The sequence below is a fragment of the Misgurnus anguillicaudatus genome, chromosome 3, assembly GCF_027580225.2.
Source record: "Misgurnus anguillicaudatus chromosome 3, ASM2758022v2, whole genome shotgun sequence".
Classification (NCBI taxonomy): Eukaryota; Metazoa; Chordata; class Actinopteri; order Cypriniformes; family Cobitidae; genus Misgurnus; species Misgurnus anguillicaudatus.
This window is the reverse complement of record NC_073339.2, coordinates 2,309,992-2,326,978: the sequence shown is the minus strand read 5'-3', so window position 1 is coordinate 2,326,978 and position 16,987 is coordinate 2,309,992. Positions and strand designations below refer to the sequence as shown.

General features: G+C 35.5%; 2 protein-coding genes across 3 annotated transcripts in view; both read right to left on the bottom strand.

The window, feature by feature from the left end:
• Nucleotides 1–7,258, bottom strand: part of LOC141349198 (uncharacterized) — a 38,425-nt gene extending 31,167 nt beyond the window's left edge. The window contains exons 1-2 of one of the 2 annotated variants that reach the window (XM_073866452.1): nt 6,477–7,258; nt 2,313–4,635 (exon numbers count right to left, since the gene is read on the bottom strand). In XM_073866452.1, coding sequence (XP_073722553.1) covers nt 3,674–4,635; nt 6,477–6,732 — 1,218 coding nt within the window. In that variant the 5' untranslated portion in view covers nt 6,733–7,258 and the 3' untranslated portion in view covers nt 2,313–3,673. Of the gene's footprint in view, nt 1–2,312; nt 4,636–6,476 lie in introns of those variants that run through there. The other variant, XM_073866454.1, reaches the window with a different exon arrangement.
• Nucleotides 7,259–9,011: 1,753 nt separating this feature from the next.
• LOC129445378 (uncharacterized) overlaps nt 9,012–16,987 on the bottom strand; it is a 31,039-nt gene continuing 23,063 nt past the window's right edge. The window contains exons 7-8 of the mRNA XM_073860059.1: nt 13,766–14,060; nt 9,012–10,477 (exon numbers count right to left, since the gene is read on the bottom strand). Coding sequence (XP_073716160.1) covers nt 9,717–10,477; nt 13,766–14,060 — 1,056 coding nt within the window. The 3' untranslated portion in view covers nt 9,012–9,716. The remainder of the gene's footprint in view (nt 10,478–13,765; nt 14,061–16,987) is intronic.

Below are 16,987 nucleotides of genomic sequence, written 5' to 3'. Positions count from 1 at the left end.
TGACATTATTATTTTGCGGCAATACCAGACTCATTCTAATCTACTGGAAATAACAATTTCTGAAAAATTAAAATGAATCAATAATAACAATTTTTTTGTGCCAGGCAGGTTTCAACTTCAAGCATCAATTAAAGAATACAACACAGAATATGATTAAATTCTATATTTAAAAAGTATCAACAGTTGCAAACGTTACAAAGTCATACCAGGCAGAGACTGGCTACAGAGTACATCCATTATGATTTAATACACACACAGTTGTTTACAAATTTCAGAATCCTCACTGAGTCATGAGATAGAGAATCATAAAAGTCCCAAATTTGGTTGGTCAGGTTCTCGTGACCTGAAGGGGCACCAAATGGGATTGTTAGCCATCTGTAAACTAGATCTCCTCAGGAGGAGGACACACCTCCCGCAGGAGTGCAGTTTATGCTATAAATTCTGAACTTTGGTACAGTTTCTTTTAGACTTATATAGAAATTAGACATTTTTACCCATCACAACATGGCCTTTAAAATGACACCACACATGAATATAAAATTGCACTCTCAGTCAAAACAACATTTATACATAAGATCATATATATTCAGCAGATACTCAATCATGTGAGCCTGAAGGCTGGGAGGAAGGTTTAGGGTGAAAGAATTTGCAGTGAAGAGATCAACGAGGTTTAAATGTGTGTTAGCAGCCCCACCTGAGGGTCAAATCAGATTAACAACACCAACCAAGGTTGTATTGCTTTACAATGTCTCTTCATAAACAAACTCAAAGTTGATTGTTTAACCTCCTGTCTTATTGGTCTTCTGATTGGTCAGAGCCAGAGTCTCACATCATTTATGTTCACTCCAGTGGACCAGTTTTTTATGACAATGTAATTGGTGAATCATTCAGTAAAAAGCTGTAAAAACTCATTTTATGAAACTGATGAAAATACTAATTATAAAATTTGTAATTGGTAGAGTTAAAAATATAATAGACACATGCATCATCTATGTAACTTTATGTGTCCCGTGGTAATCTCAGTAGCCCTTTTTGGAAATATTTTTCTGGGTTGCTTATATTAAATAATGTTTAAGAAGCAAAAAAAATGTTTTATCATATCATTTGATTGATTCTAACACTGGTGGGGCATGAGATTTCCATGGCTTGGGATAAATTCATTTTTATAAGCATTATTATTGCTGCTTTATTAGGGGATCAAGCACAAAGTGATGTAACCTTATTGTAATTGCCAAGAGTTTTAGGGGTTTATAACACCAGCGTTTTCTTATTTATATGTGTACAGATGACCTTGTTAGTTGTACACGCTATGACTACACAAATCACAACATATAAAGCGGAAAATGTTGGCGTTATTTTGTTACATATTGGGAGCAGTATGCTAGCTGGAGCCATTTACTTCCAGTATTTGTGGTAGGCTAGCGGTGAGTGCGTCAGACAGAGACCCCAGCTAGAAATAAAAAGCTCCCAGAACGTTCCCTGAAAGCTCCCAACGTTCCCAAAAACATTCCGCCAACGCCAAAAGCGGCCAGTCCTTTCAAAGCTCCAGGAACGTCTCTGTTGTCCGAACGCCAGAGGAATGTTACACTCCACCACCTCCAAACGTTATGACAATGTCATGCTTCAACGTTCACACAATGTTCAAAACAACAGCTGTTTATTATATTGACTTGTTTAATTGTTATGTAAATGATAGAGAAACATTGCATTTTATTATTTTAGAAAACATTATTTCTGAATGTTCAGTAAATATATTGCTGTAGAAAACTCAATTCACTTACTAGGTTTAGATGTTGATGTTTTGTTTCATTTTAAGTCACCCTTATTGTGATTTGTGTTTGTTTTAGTTGGTCTCTTGACTCTACCAACAACCACAGAAATACACTAATAACTTTTCATAACAAATGTGGTGCATTAACATAAAGTTAACACAACCAGGAAAAAACTAGCAAGCAAAAAGTCAAGTATCAAGAGACCAACTAAAACAAACACTAATCACAATAAGGGTGACTAAAAATGAAACAAACATCAACATCTAAACCTAGTAAGTGAACTGAGTTTTCTACATCAATATATTTACTGCATACAGAAATAATGTTTTCTAAAATAATAAAAAGCAATGTTTCTCTATCATTTACATAATAATTAAACAAGTCAATATAATAAACAGCTGTTGTTTTAAACATTGTGTGAACATTAAAACATGACATTGCCACAACGTCCAAAAATGGCAAAATGCAACATTACTCCAACGCTCAGACAACAGAAACGCCCCCAGAACCTAAAAAAAACTGGCCGCTTCCAACGCTGGCAGAATGTCCCCGGGAACACTCGGGAACCCTCAGGGAACGCTCCTAGAACCCTCCATTTCCAGCCGGGACAGAGTTAAGCCCGGGATACACTGCACGATTATTCGCTGTCCCAGATGAAAGATTGCCATCGTGAAACAATTGCAGCGATTTTTGTTATCGTGGCTCTTCGTCGGTGATCCTATGTCGTACAGTTTTTCCGGTCTTGCGTCCAAAGATAGCCTACGATAGTTTTCTGACAGTGTCAGAAATTCGGCATGATCACTGCACAGTGTGTTTGCTGCTACGACCTGCGTACTGGTATTTATTTACCACGAGCGCATGCTGTTGACGTTGCGCAACGTGTGACGCAGCGTTTGGAGCTTCCGTGTCATCATTGTACAGTCTACATGCCTGTCGTACCAGAGTTTAAACAATCCATGTCGCACAGTGTGATAAGTTAATGATCTTATAAGAGGGCAAAAATCCTGCAGTGTATTCTGGGCTTTACGGAACGCAGAGAGATGAAAAAGGTATGCATGGACTTATCTAAATCTCTGGGATACGGTGAATAAAGTCCCTAAAGCTAAAGTCCAAAAAAGTTGGCGTGTTCCTTTAAAGCTTGCCCTTCCACTGTACACAACAAACCACGACTGATAACCCAGAAGATTGTAACTTCTGCGACTACACCGCATGCGATATGCCGACCAGAAGCGATATATTTCAGTAACGATTTCAGTAACGTGTTCAAAATGATTCATTACTGATTAGTAATAAATTAATTTAATGTAATATTATTTTTAAAATTTAATTTGTTTTCTCCAAAAATCATGCTGGTCTTTGTCATATATGTATGGCTGTTTAGTGTTTCACTCATTTGTATTCATTTATATATTCCACTATAGTGAATATTTGTAGATTGAGGGCTCTTGCGCTAGAAGGAGCTTCTCTCCCATGTTGGCACGGGTTTACGATTAAACTGAGATTTCATGATGACTGGCACTAGGGGTGAACTCCCACAGTCGTGTCCGAATGTTGTGTACGGTGGAAATTCTAAACAGTGGTCAGAAAAAAAGTTAGTTTTTTCGTACAGCAAATAACTTCAATGTAAAGTCATTGATAAAAATCAGTTGTTTTTATTCTAGCGTGGTATTGCCTCAAACACTCACGCTGAATATACGCAGTCAGCGTGTAAAGACTTTAAGGCACTATGATGTTTTCAGTGTAGTTTGTTCTTCAATTTCTTCTGATGATGCTGAAGAATTCTAGAGAGAGCAAATATCTCTCCACAGATCGAGCAGACGTACGCGTTTTCTCCAGTATGAGATCTCTCATGGGATTTTAAGTGACCTGATCATGTAAACGCTTGTCACACTGAGAGGTTTTTAAGGTTTTTTACCTGTATGAGTTTTCTGGTGTTTCAGTAAACTGCCATGTTGATTGAAACTCTTTCCACAGACACCACAGCGATAAGGCCCCTCCCCAGTATGAAGTCTCTGATGGACCTTTAAGTTACCTGACAGAGTAAACGTCTTCCCACACTGAAAGCATTTGTAAGGTTTCTCTCCAGTGTGAACTCTCAGATGGGCTTTTAAGTGACCTGACTCCATAAACGTCTTCTCACACTGAGAGCATTTGTAAGGTCTTTCACCTGTATGAATTCTCTGGTGATTTACTAAACGTTCATGTCGACTGAAACTCTTCCCACAAACAATACAGTAATGAGGTTTCTCTCCAGTGTGAACTCTCTCATGGACTATAAGGGTAGTTTTAAGACTGAAACGTTTATCACAGTGTGAACATTGATAGCGTTTCTCCCCAGAGTGAATATTCAGGTGTGATTTTAATGAATCTGAATGCCTAAAGGTTATTCCACATTCAGGGCACTTATACGGTCTCTCATTGGTGTGTATACGCACGTGTCTCTTCCATTGATGTTTGAGGCTAAATTTCATCTCACAGTGAGGACACTCGTATGGTTTTTCTCCTGTGTGAATTTTCTTATGAGCATTAAGAGTTCCTTTGGTTCTGAAGTAATAGCCACATTCAGTGCAGTAGAAAGGTTTTTCACCATTGTGGGTCCTCATGTGACGTTTTAGCTGAGATATGAAGTCAAAATCCTTCCCACACTGCTGACAGTGAAACTTCTCGTCTCTGTGCTCTTCTGAATGACGTTTTTTCTCTTGTAAGGTAGTAAAGCTGTTCTCAGATCTGGTACAAGCGAAGAGTTTCTGTTCTGTGTGTTTTCTCTCTAAATGTCTCTGTGATCTCAATGTCTTTCCACCGGTGATGCAGGAAAGAGTCGAGGACGTTATTTCTCCATCCAAACATAATTCACTCCTCACATCTGAAAGAAATATGAAACAAAAATTTTACTCTTAAGCCCTATTTAGACGGTAATTGTTTCTAGTGGGAACGCAAGGTATTTTTTCAACATTTACAGCGGGTAGTCTGTGATTTTGTTGCCGTCCAAATTTAGAATGTCTGCGTTTTTCTCCAACCACCTGTTAAAATTTTCCAGCCAAATTACCTACTGATTTTTGAAAAACACCAAGGTTTTGTGGTCATTCTGTACATGGTTTTAGACCACTGAGAAGTACCTTATAGTCACGCACTTTGCATTACTCAGCATCGGTAAAGTAGCTTTCTATGCATGGATTTTAAACATTGACACATTCATAACTAAAATGATGAAAAGTATATATGGGAACAAATTTTCATCATCACTCCAATATAAAGTGTGAAACCGATATCATTAAAAACGAGAAAATTATTAAACATTTCCAATGGCCCATTATCATAACAACAGGTAATAAATACAATTTTAAAATATATTTAATTGTACATATTCATAAAACAAGTAACAAGGTCATGTGAATGATTATTCACATGAAAAGTGCATTTCCAGGGGTTTAGAATTATAAACATGCCCACTGCAAATTTATCTTCATCTGAACGCATGAGCAAATCTATTTTTACAGACGTCCTATGAAAAACAATTACTGTCCGAATAGGGCTTTAATAAAGAAGGATGAATTGAGCTTTTGTATCTTTTTCTATCACACGGACACAGAAGACAGCTATGAGTTCTGTTATTATTACATCTGGGTCATTGCACATCAAATACACTGTAAAAAAATCCGTAGTTTTTACGGTGAAATACGGGCAGCTGTGGTTGCCAGAACAATTCTGTAAAAAATACAACTTAAAACCGTAAAAACAACAACACCACAGTTGTATGCATTACAGCCAACTTTTGTAAATTTTACAAATCTTACCTGTATACAGAATTTCTTTGATTTATTAACTGTTTAGAAACTCTTATTTTTTAATGATAAAATGCAGATGTGATTGCCAGAAAACCGCCTTAAAAATACATGAACATGTAAACAACTTTTGTATTTCATTAATTAATATTATTTTATTCATATTTTTATATATGCAGAAAACCACTATAATCCAGGTGATGGAATAGACAGCTGCACAAAGAAACAAAGGTTGTTGTGAAATTACTACAGATTGTTTTCAAATTATTTGCCAACAACTTAAAAAGAGACTTTGGACATACACAAAGATTGTATCATACAAACAAATACAAAACAACATCAGGGTAAGTTATTAAATCGCTCAGTGTCTACATGAGTCCATTTTACAGAGTTAAAAAGTGACACTTAAATAATGACATGATGAATGAACATTAATGATAAAATAGAGAGCGTTTTATGGTTCTAGGAATAAAATGTCTGTAGTTTTTTATAGGTTATTCAAAAAGACTCTACAAAGTTCTCGAGAACGTTAAAAAATAAAGCATAAAAACACAGTAGGCTAATCCCCAAAACGTTAGGGGATTGTTCTGTGTTAACAGGTGCACCTGCTTGGCAGTCGATCATGTTCCCCTTGGAATGTCTGAACACCTGTTGCAGTCAATAGCAGCGTTTCTGCTGACAGGCACCTTAAAATAGCTGGGTGTTTTTAATTTATTTTTAGTATGGTATAGCATATGTACAGAGTTTGTACAAACTAATGCACCTCACAACAATTAAAACTATAAAATAAATAATAAGAAACAACAACTGTGTTTACAGAAAGCGAGAAGGAGAACAGACATTCTGAGGGGAAGGGAATCGGCTGCTACACCACCAGTATATGAAAGTGAATTATTGTGAAAAGACAACAAAAGAATCATACCTGAAGAAATAAAATCATTATCGTCATGACTGTCCTTATCTTCTGTGGGTTCAGTTTTGATCTTCATCATGATGTTCCTGCAGTCTATGAGTTTGACTGAACACATGTTGAGTTTGGTCTGCAGGATCTGCTGCTGTTCTCCAGCGTTACAGACAGAATCCAGAGACTCTGTGGAGGTTTGATCCGTAGATTCCTTATCTTGTAAGCCCTGATCAGTTCCTGATTTACAGCACATAAAATCCATATCTCTCATCATCAACACGAAAAACACAGAGAAAAGACTCTGTTTGCACTCAATAAAACACTCAAGAGAGAAAAACACTGAGGATACACAAACACATCACATGCGAGCTCTTTCTTTCTTTAGCGGGTTTATCTGTGGACTAAAGTTAAGAGCTGCAGAGCGCCGCCTACTGGAGAGACTTCAATCATCTGTCATTCATTACACAAGCAGTGCTCTTTTAAAGTTGTAAAAAATGTAATTGGTACATCTATTGTGAAATACCACGTGTCTTCTGAATGTCTTCTGTCTTTTATTGTCATTTTTTGTTCGTCAGATTTTTGGAGTTTCTGACTTTGAAATAGTTTAGTAGATTGTTTAGCACCTGTTATTATCTGTCATTTACAATCAGTGTTTTGTGTTATGTGATGTACCAGAGTAACATAGTTCATGGGTTAAATATGAATGATTGTAGTTAACTTCAGCTCTTACCCAGCTAGCAGAAAAACGTTCTAAGAACGTTCCCTGAAAGTTCCCAAGGTTCCCAAAACCATTCTGCCAGCGTTAAAAGTGACTAGTTTTCTTTAAGTTCTAAGAATGTTTCTGTGTTGTCTGAACGTTAAAGGAATGTTACATTTTACCATTTTTAAACGTTATGACAATGTCATGTTTTAATGTTCACACAATGTTTAAAACAACAGCTGTTTATTATATTGACTTGTTTAATTGTTATGTAAATGATAGAGAAACATTGCATTTTATTATTTTATAAAAACATTATCTCTGAATGCTCAGCAAATACACTGCTGTAGAAAACACAATTCACTTATTAGGTTTAGATGTTGATGTTTTGTTTCATTTTAAGTCACAGTTATTGTGATTAGTGTTTGTTTTAGTTGCACTCTTTTTGCTTGCTATTTTTTCCTGGTTGTGTTAACTTTGTGTTAATGCACCACATCTGCAATGAAAATGTAAAGTTAATAGTGTAATTCTGTGGTTGCCGGCACACAATGGCAAAGATCATCACCCAACCCATTCACCAATCAAAAGTTTACTCTCTGTCACCAACGCATATGAGATCCAGCTCCCCCCCAACAGCCCGTCATCAAGGAGTTTAAAGGAATAGTCTACTAATTTTCAATATTAAAATATGTTATTACCTTAACTAAGAATTGTTGATACATCCCTCTATCATCTGTGTGTGTGCACGTAAGCGCTGGAGCGCGCTGCGACGCTTCGATAGCATTTAGCTTAGCCCCATTCATTCAATGGTACCATTTAGAGACAAAGTTAGAAGTGACCAAACACATCAACGTTTTTCCTATTTAAGACGAGTAGTTATACGAGCAAGTTTGGTGGTACAAAATAAAACATAGCACTTTTCTAAGCGGATTTAAAAGAGGAATGATATTTTATGGCGTAATAGCACTTTTGGGAGTACTTCAACTAAGCGCAGTAACACTCTCCCTCTCCCATTATGAGAGTGAGAAGGGGAGCGGACTTTTCAGGCGAGTCGAAGTACTCCCAAAAGTGCTATTACGCCATAAAATATAGTTCCTCTTTTAAATCCGCTTTATCTCTAAATGGTACCATTGAATGAATGGTGCTAAGCTAAATGCCGGAAAAAATTCTGTTGTATAATTGGGACGCACAAACGTCAAGAATCAGACCACGAATCTCAACCATGCCGACAAACAAAATTGTTTAAAAAATCCTTATTTATCCATGCTGCAGTGCATGTTGGGAATCCTGAATGAGATTTGTAATTTGTTAATACCCAGCATGCATTGCAGCATGAAGTTTATCATTTGTCACCATGATTGAGATTCATACTCTGATTCTTGATGTTTGTGCATCCCAATTATACAGTGGATATTTTTGTCCAAAGTTTCTAAAACTCCATAATGACAAACTGCTGTGAAAGAGTTGGATCTCATATACATTATTGACAGAAAATAAACTTTTGATTAGTAAATGAATTAGGTGATGATCTTTACCATTATGTACCAACAACCACAGAATTACACTATTAACTTTAACTTTTTAATTACAAATGTGGTGCATTAACACAAAGTTAACACAACCAGGAAAAAAATAGCAAGCAAAAAGAGCGCAACCAAAACAAACACCAACCACAACAACCGCGACTCAAAATGAAACAAAACATCAACATCCAAACCCAACAAGTGAACTGTGCTTTCTACAGCAACACATCCACTGAACATTCAGAAACAATGCTTTCTAAAATAATAAAATGCAATGTTTCTCTATCATTTACATAACAATTAAAAAAGTCAATATAATAAACAGCTGTTGTTTTAAACATTGTGTGAACATTAAAACATGACATTGTCATAACGTTTAAAAATGGTAAAATGTAACATTACTCTAACGTTCAGACAACAGAAACGTTCTTAGAACTTAAAAAAACTGGACACTTTTAACATTGGCAGAATGTTTTGGGAACATTTGGGAACTTTCAGGGAACGTTCTTAGAACTTTTTATTTCTAGCTGGGACCAGATCCGTGTACTATAGAGGAGCGGATAGAAGAAGCTAGCAGATGCCCAAATATAAAGTGGCCAGACACATATATATGTATATTAGTATATTATATCAGTGCAACCAAACGCAAGCACCAGACATTGTGATGCTGGGAAACAGTTTTCATAAACTTTCTGAGTTGATAACACTTTAGAACCAATGGGGAATAACACCACTTCTGTTGCCAAAATGCACGTGAAGGCTATTTGGTCACGTGGGCTGTAAAAGAGTCTATACAGTTTTGTGTGCTGTCTCTTCTTTTTGAGTAATAGCAGCGGCTCCGGGAATGTGACGTAATGTTCAGATCTCATTGATCGACCTGTTTATTTGTCGGGCAAAATAGTGAAAATTCATTACAGTGGTAAAAACAACCTTTTATTTTTCATCATTTATAGAAATCAATTGTTTTTGTTATAGCACGTTATCACGTCAAACATTCACACCGAATATACATGATCAGTGTGTAAAGAATTTAGACTATGATGATTTCAGTTTAGTTTGTTCTTCAGTATGTTTCTTCTGATGATTGTGAAGACTTCCATAATAAACAAATCTCTTTCCACAGATCGAGCAGATATGAGGTTTCTCTCCAGTATGAACTCTCTGATGGACTCTGAATTGATATGTATCATTGAAGCTCTTTCCACACTGAGAGCAGACGTAAGGTTTCTCTTCACTGTGAACTCTCTCGTGGATTTTTAAGTGACCTGCCTGACCAAACGACTTCCCACACTGAGAGCATTTGTAAGGTTTTTCACCTGTATGAGTTCTCTGATGTGACACTAAATGTTGATGTTGATAAAAACTTTTCCCACAAACACTACAGTGATAAGGTTTCTCTCCGGTGTGAAATCTCTGATGGATTTTTAAGTAATCTGACTGAGCAAACGTCTTCTCACACTGAGAGCATTTGTAAGGGTTTTCACCTGTATGAGTTCTCTGATGTGACACTAAACTGTAATGTTGATTAAAACTCTTCCCAGAAACAAGGCAGTGAGGAAGTTTCTCTCTAGTATGAATTCTCTCATGGACTACCAGATGAGATTTATACCCAAAACTGTCATTACAGTGTGAACACTTATAGCTTTTCTCTTCACTGATGTGTTTCATCAAATGATGTTCATGTTCTGTGTGTTTTCTCTCTAAATGTCTCTGTGAGCTCAATGTCTCTCCAGCGCTGATGCAGGAAAGAGTCGAGGACGTTATTTCTTCATCCAAACATAATTCACTCTTCACATCTAAAAAAAAACATGAAACAATTAAATTCACTTTTATTTACACAAAGGAGTGGAATCCTGATATCTGCCTCCTTTTACTTGTAGCCTTTTAAATGATTTTGAATATTAATCAGACACTAATCAATATTAATCATCCTATAAATTTATGTAATTTGAGTAAATTCTTCATGCTTAAAGGGGACATATTATGAGATTTTTTTAAAGATGTAAACTAAGTCTGAAATAGGTCTGAGCAAAAGTGTGCTGTTTTGGGTGTGTCATTTAAAATGCAAATGAGCGGATGAAGTGCAACCACTGATCACAATGATGGTGGTTTGTTGCAATTGAAACTCAATTGTGCTGTGAAATATTTTATCTCTCTCTTTCTCTCCATACCAAATGGTTGTGCTGTGGTTGGATAGTGCAGATAAAGGGGGCGGTATTACCTTATTCTGACATCACAATAAGGGCCAAATTACAATGACCTATTTTTCACATGCTTGCAGAAAATGGTTTACCAAAACTAAGTTATTGGGTTGATCTTTTTAACATTTTCTAGGTTGATAGAAGCACTGGGGACACAATTATAGCACTTAAACATGGAAAAAGTCAGATTTTCATAATATGTCCCCTTTAACTTACTACTTTACTGTATACGTTACATTATTATGTGTTATTACTTGCTTTTCTATGCTTTTCCTACATCTATTAATGTAAAGCTGCTTTGAAACGATTAACAATTGTGAGAAGCGCTTTATAAATAAAATTGAATTGAATTAAACTCCTGCGGGGTCTTAAAAAAAACTAACATTCAGAAAGTTACATTTAAGTCCTAGGATGAAGATCTGGGCGTTTTTAGGACTTAAATATAACGTTCTGGTTAGTTTTTAACACCCCGCGGGAACCCTGATAAGTGCAAAAATAGAATTTATAATTTTGTAATGTCGGTATCAACTGTTTTGCAAAATCCATATGATGCCGTGACACAATACCGGTAATTACTATCATACCGGTTTATCACCCACCCCTAGTATGCAGCTCACTCATCTCGATATAATTGTATAATGAACTATATCTAATATATCATCATTTTGTTGATTGCTATGCAGTTACACAAAGAGCACTAATATTAGTTTTTGCAGATATGGAACCTAATCAATTTAATACTGTGACTTAAAAATAAATCAAAACTGAAACAAATTTTTTGGTGGCTAAAACCCAGCTAGAAATTAAAAGTTCTAAGAACGTTCTCTGAAAGTTCCCAATGTTCCCAAAAACATTCTGCCAACGTTAAACGTGACTAGTTTTTTTAAAGTTCTAAGAACGTTTCTGTGTTGTCTGAACGTTAGAGGAATGTTACATTTTACCATTTTTAAACGTTATGACAATGTCATGTTTTAATGTTCACACAATGTTTAAAACAACAACTGTTTATTATATTGACTTGTTTGACTGTTATGTAAATGATAGAGAAACATTGCATTTTATTATTTTAGAAAACATTATTTCTGAATGTTCAGTAAATATATTGCTGTAGAAAACACAATTCACTTATTAGTTTAAATGTTGATGTTTTGTTTCATTTTAAGTCACCCTTATTGTGATTAGTGTTTGTTTTAGTTGGACTCTTGACACTTGACTTTTTGCTTGCTAATTTTTTCCCTGGTTGTGTTAACTTTGTGTTAATGCACCACATTTGTTATGAACATTCAAAGTTTATAGTGTAATTATGTGGTTGTTGGTACATAATGGTAAACATCATCACCTAATTCATTTACAAATCAAAAGTGTATTTTCTGTCAAAAATTTAAATGAGATCCAGCTCTTTCACAGCCGTTTGTCATTAAGGAGTTTTAGAAACTTTGGACAAAAAATATCTGCTGTATAATTGGGATGCACAAACATCAAGAATCAGAGTATGAATCTCAACCATGGTTACAATTAAATGAAAAACTTCATGCTGCAATGCATGCTGAGTATTAACAAATTACAAATCTCATTCAGGACTCCCAGCATGCACTGCAGCATGGATAAATAAGGATTTTTTTAACAATTTTATTTGTCACCATGGTTGAGATTCACAGTCTGACTCTTGATGTCTGTGCATCCCAACTCCACAGCGGATACCCTTTGTCCAAAGTTTCCAAAACTCCTTAACGACAAACGGCTGTGAAAGAGCTGGATCTATATTCATTATTGGCATAAAATAAACCCTTGATTTGCAAATGAATCAGGCGATGATCTCCACCACTATGCACCAAGCACCACAGAACTACACTCATAACAAATGTGGTGCATCAACACAAAGTTAACACAACCAGGGAAAAAATTAGCAAGCAAAAAGTCAAGTGTCAAGAGTCCAACTAAAACAAACACTAATCACAATAAGGGTGACTTAAAATGAAACAAAACATCAACATTTAAACTAATAAGTGAATTGTGTTTTCTACAGCAATATATTTACTGAACATTCAGAAATAATGTTTTCTAAAATAATAAAATGCAATGTTTCTCTATCATTTACATAACAGTCAAACAAGTCAATATAATAAACAGTTGTTGTTTTAAACATTGTGTGAACATTAAAACATGACATTGTCATAACGTTTAAAAATGGTAAAATGTAACATTCCTCTTACGTTCAGACAACACAGAAATGTTCTTAGAACTTAAAAAAAACTAGTCACTTTTAACGTTGGCAGAATGTTTTTGGGAACCTTGGGAACTTTCAGAGAACGTTCTTAGACCTTTTAATTTCTAGCTGGGAATGTAGGCTAAAACACTTGAAAGCACTGTTTAAATTTTTTTTAGTATATTATATATTAAATAAGGTTCAGTATTTATTTTATCCCCGTAGGGAAATTTGAGTTGCAGCGAAACACTCACTCAGACATTTGACAATTTTCACATTGGCATACGTATGTACATATATATATGTATACACACACATACACATATATAAAAAATAAAGAATAATAATAAATAGTAAAAACCTAATTATAGCATGTAGTCTGGGGACTATTTATCAACTTCCACTGAGGAGAGGAATTTAAAAACTTAATTGCTTGACACAATAAGGTTCAATAACTTAATTTTATTACATATACTAGAAATGTTGTGTTTGTAAGTTAAAATAGCTCTGCAGCCCTCCGACAAGGTACCCATCTCAGCCCAGACCCCTGTCTTAGGTGATATAGGTATTGGCCGATACTGAATCCCAGGTATCGGATGCAAAAAAGTGGATCGGAGCATCCGAGCTGTGTTACAATTAATCCCGTTAATATTTGATAATGAGGAGACATAACTTACCTGAAGGAATAAAATCATGACCATCCTGATTGTCTTCATATTCTTCTTCTGTAGGTTCAGTTTTTATTTCTATAGGTTCAGTTTTTACTTCTGTAGGTTCAGTTTTGATCTTCATCATGAGGTTCGTGCAGTCGATGAGTTTGACTGAACACATCTTGAGTTTGGTCTGCAGGATCTGCTGCTGTTCTCCAGCGTTACAGACAGAATCCAGAGACTCTGTGGAGGTTTGATCAGTAGATTTACAGGACATCTCATCTCTCATCATCAACACTAAAAAATAAAGACAAGACTCTGTTTACACTCAAGAGAGAAAAACACTAAGAATACACAAACACATCAAACGCGAGCTCTTTCTTTCTTTCTTTAGTTGGTTTATTGGCGGACTAAAGAGCTGCAGAGCGCCTCCTGCTGTACTGGAGAGTGAAGACGTTCAACACTTTATTCATCTCTCATTCATTACACAAGAAAGTTGATGTTCTTTATGGTGTGGTAATGGCTGTGATAATTAAATCAAATGTAAAGATCCAGCATCAGGGAATACAGTCTTTACCTCATATGTCAACATTGGGATTTGAAAATAAGATGGGTGCACCTTGTATAATTTTTCGTATTTTCTTTCACTGATGAGTGGGTAATGGTAACTTAAGACTGTTGCTCTTTAGACACCAAACTATTTTGCTTATATATTTATAAATGCTCTTGAAACAGAATCCCTTAAACAGATATATTTAACTTGCATGCCATGTACTGACCGAATACAACTTAAACTGCTATAATACAAAGCTTAAGGAACTCAAAGAGTTAAATAAGAGGTAATTTGCAAACTTATTATTTGGCAAAGTAGTTTATCGGGGTTAGCCAAATTATTTCGACCCAATAGTAAAGTGTTTACATTATTTGTCCAGTGGCTGTTTAAAGCAAATTAAAAATCAGCATTAGCCTTTAGGGCATTTAAATAGTTTTACAAACACACCTTACAAAAACATTACTGGTGTGCATCTCGACACAAAACAATGCCACAGATATATTTTAAAGGGGACATATTATGAGATTTTTTTTAAGATGAAAACTAAGTCTAAAATAGGTCTGAGCAAAATTGTGCCTTTTGGGTGTGTCATTTAAAATGCAAATGAGCGGATGAAGTGCAACCACTGATCACAATGATGGTGGTTTGTTGCAATTGAAACTCTATTGTGCTGTGAAATTTGTTATCTCTCTCTTTCTGTCCCTACTAAATGGTTGTGCTGTGGTTGGATAGTGCAGATAAAGGGGGCGGTATTACCTTATTCTGACATCACAATAAGGGCCAAATTACAATGACCTATTTTTCACATGCTTGCAGAAAATGGTTTACCAAAACTAAGTTATTGGGTTGATCTTTTTAACATTTTCTAGGTTGATAGAAGCACTGGGGACACAATTATAGCACTAAAACATGGAAAAAGTCTGATTTTCATAATATGTCCCCTTTAAGATGTCAGTTCAAGGTGTTTTGGGCTATAGGAAGCGTGCACATGAAAATTGCTTTATTTTAAAGCAATACCTTTGCTGATGCTGTGTTAGTACAGTAATAAACTGTTGTTGTAAATTGTGTGATGTAGAAATAACATTGAACGTAGCTGGGAAATGTAGCTACCAATAGTTTATTGTGATTGAACAAGATTTATTTAAAAAAGACATAGAAGTAATTTTCTATCCTAGTTTGACTCTGAAAGCTTCTCATACCTGCAGTAGTTAAACACAATATGGGTTAAACACAGACACCTGTAAATCTTTTCCCCAAACATTAGCATGCCCTGAAAGATGCCTTAATAAAATCTATGGATGACAAAACGTCATGCCGCAATGCATGCTGGGTACCAGGATTGTAGAAAACTCATTCATAAATCCCATCATGCATTGCAACATTACAAAATTTTGCAACTTTCTTACCATTAACTGTCACCATTGTTGAGATTTGTATCAGAAATCATGAAGTCTCTCTTAAGCAAAAAAAACAACAACAAAAACACTAAAGGATGATGGCAGTGTTGTTCAATACAATGTCATTTACATAGAGCTTTTTATATGCCTGTTTCTTCATATTTAATTTGTGATCAAATGTTTCAATGATTTGTAGAGTAGAATACAATAAAAATAAACTGAGAAGGTCTGGAAGGGCTTTGCTCTACATGAAGCAATGAACAAGTGGTTTTACTAAAACATTGTTGCTATTGCCAGGGGCGTCGGACTGGGGGTAAAACCAGTACTGATTACCAGGGCCCCGAAGGAAGAGAGGGCCATTGAAAGTCTGAAATATATTATGGGGGTGGGGCATAGGGCCCCAGATCTTGTGCAACGCCCCTGACTATTGCTAAAAGAGGACAGTTAGATCAGTGAAGGTCAAGGGACAAATGCCTAACTAAAGGAAACACTAATCACAATAATGGTGACTTCAAATGAACTCATAACAAACACAAACTTAAGATTTAATGTGATACATTTTGTGATAAATGTCTATTTGGCTTGTGAGAAATCACGTCAGAAAGAAGATTTGTCTACTAAATCACGTGTGTGGATGCTGGAATAGTTGAGCACTTGTATTTTGTTCTGACAGCTGTTTAGAAGTTAAACTTATCCATTTAGAAAATAACTCTGCAAGTAATCATTTTATTTTTCAAACAGAGATGCTGATAGAGAGGCAAACGTGAAAGATTGCAGCTTTTGGAGGCATACACCCAACAGTATTAATTTATTGCATTTAATAATTTGTCTTTCTTTATTATTTTAGTATTTTTTTTTCAGAAAACGAAAAAATAAAAAAATAAAACATTTAGAGACAGGAAAATGTCCAAAATGTAATTGATTTGAATGACCAGCAGGTGTTCACCATTAATGTATTAATCATCACTTCATTATCTCATTAACTTCAACACTGATTCAGAGTTATATTTTTAACACCAGTCTTTTTTAACACCGATCTTGGTGTGGATTATATAAACACCAAATAGTGTTGATTTAACACTGGTAGAGTTAATTTAACACTATGGATTTTCCTGTGTATGAATCTCAACCATAGTGACAAAGAAAATAGTAAGAAGTTCATTATTTATCCATGCTGCAGTACGTGATGGGAGTCCTGGATGAGATTTGTAATTTGTTGATATCCAGCATGCAAGGTAAGAGTCAAGAGACAAGTTCAACTAAAACAATCACTGATCACAATAAGGGTGACTTTAAATG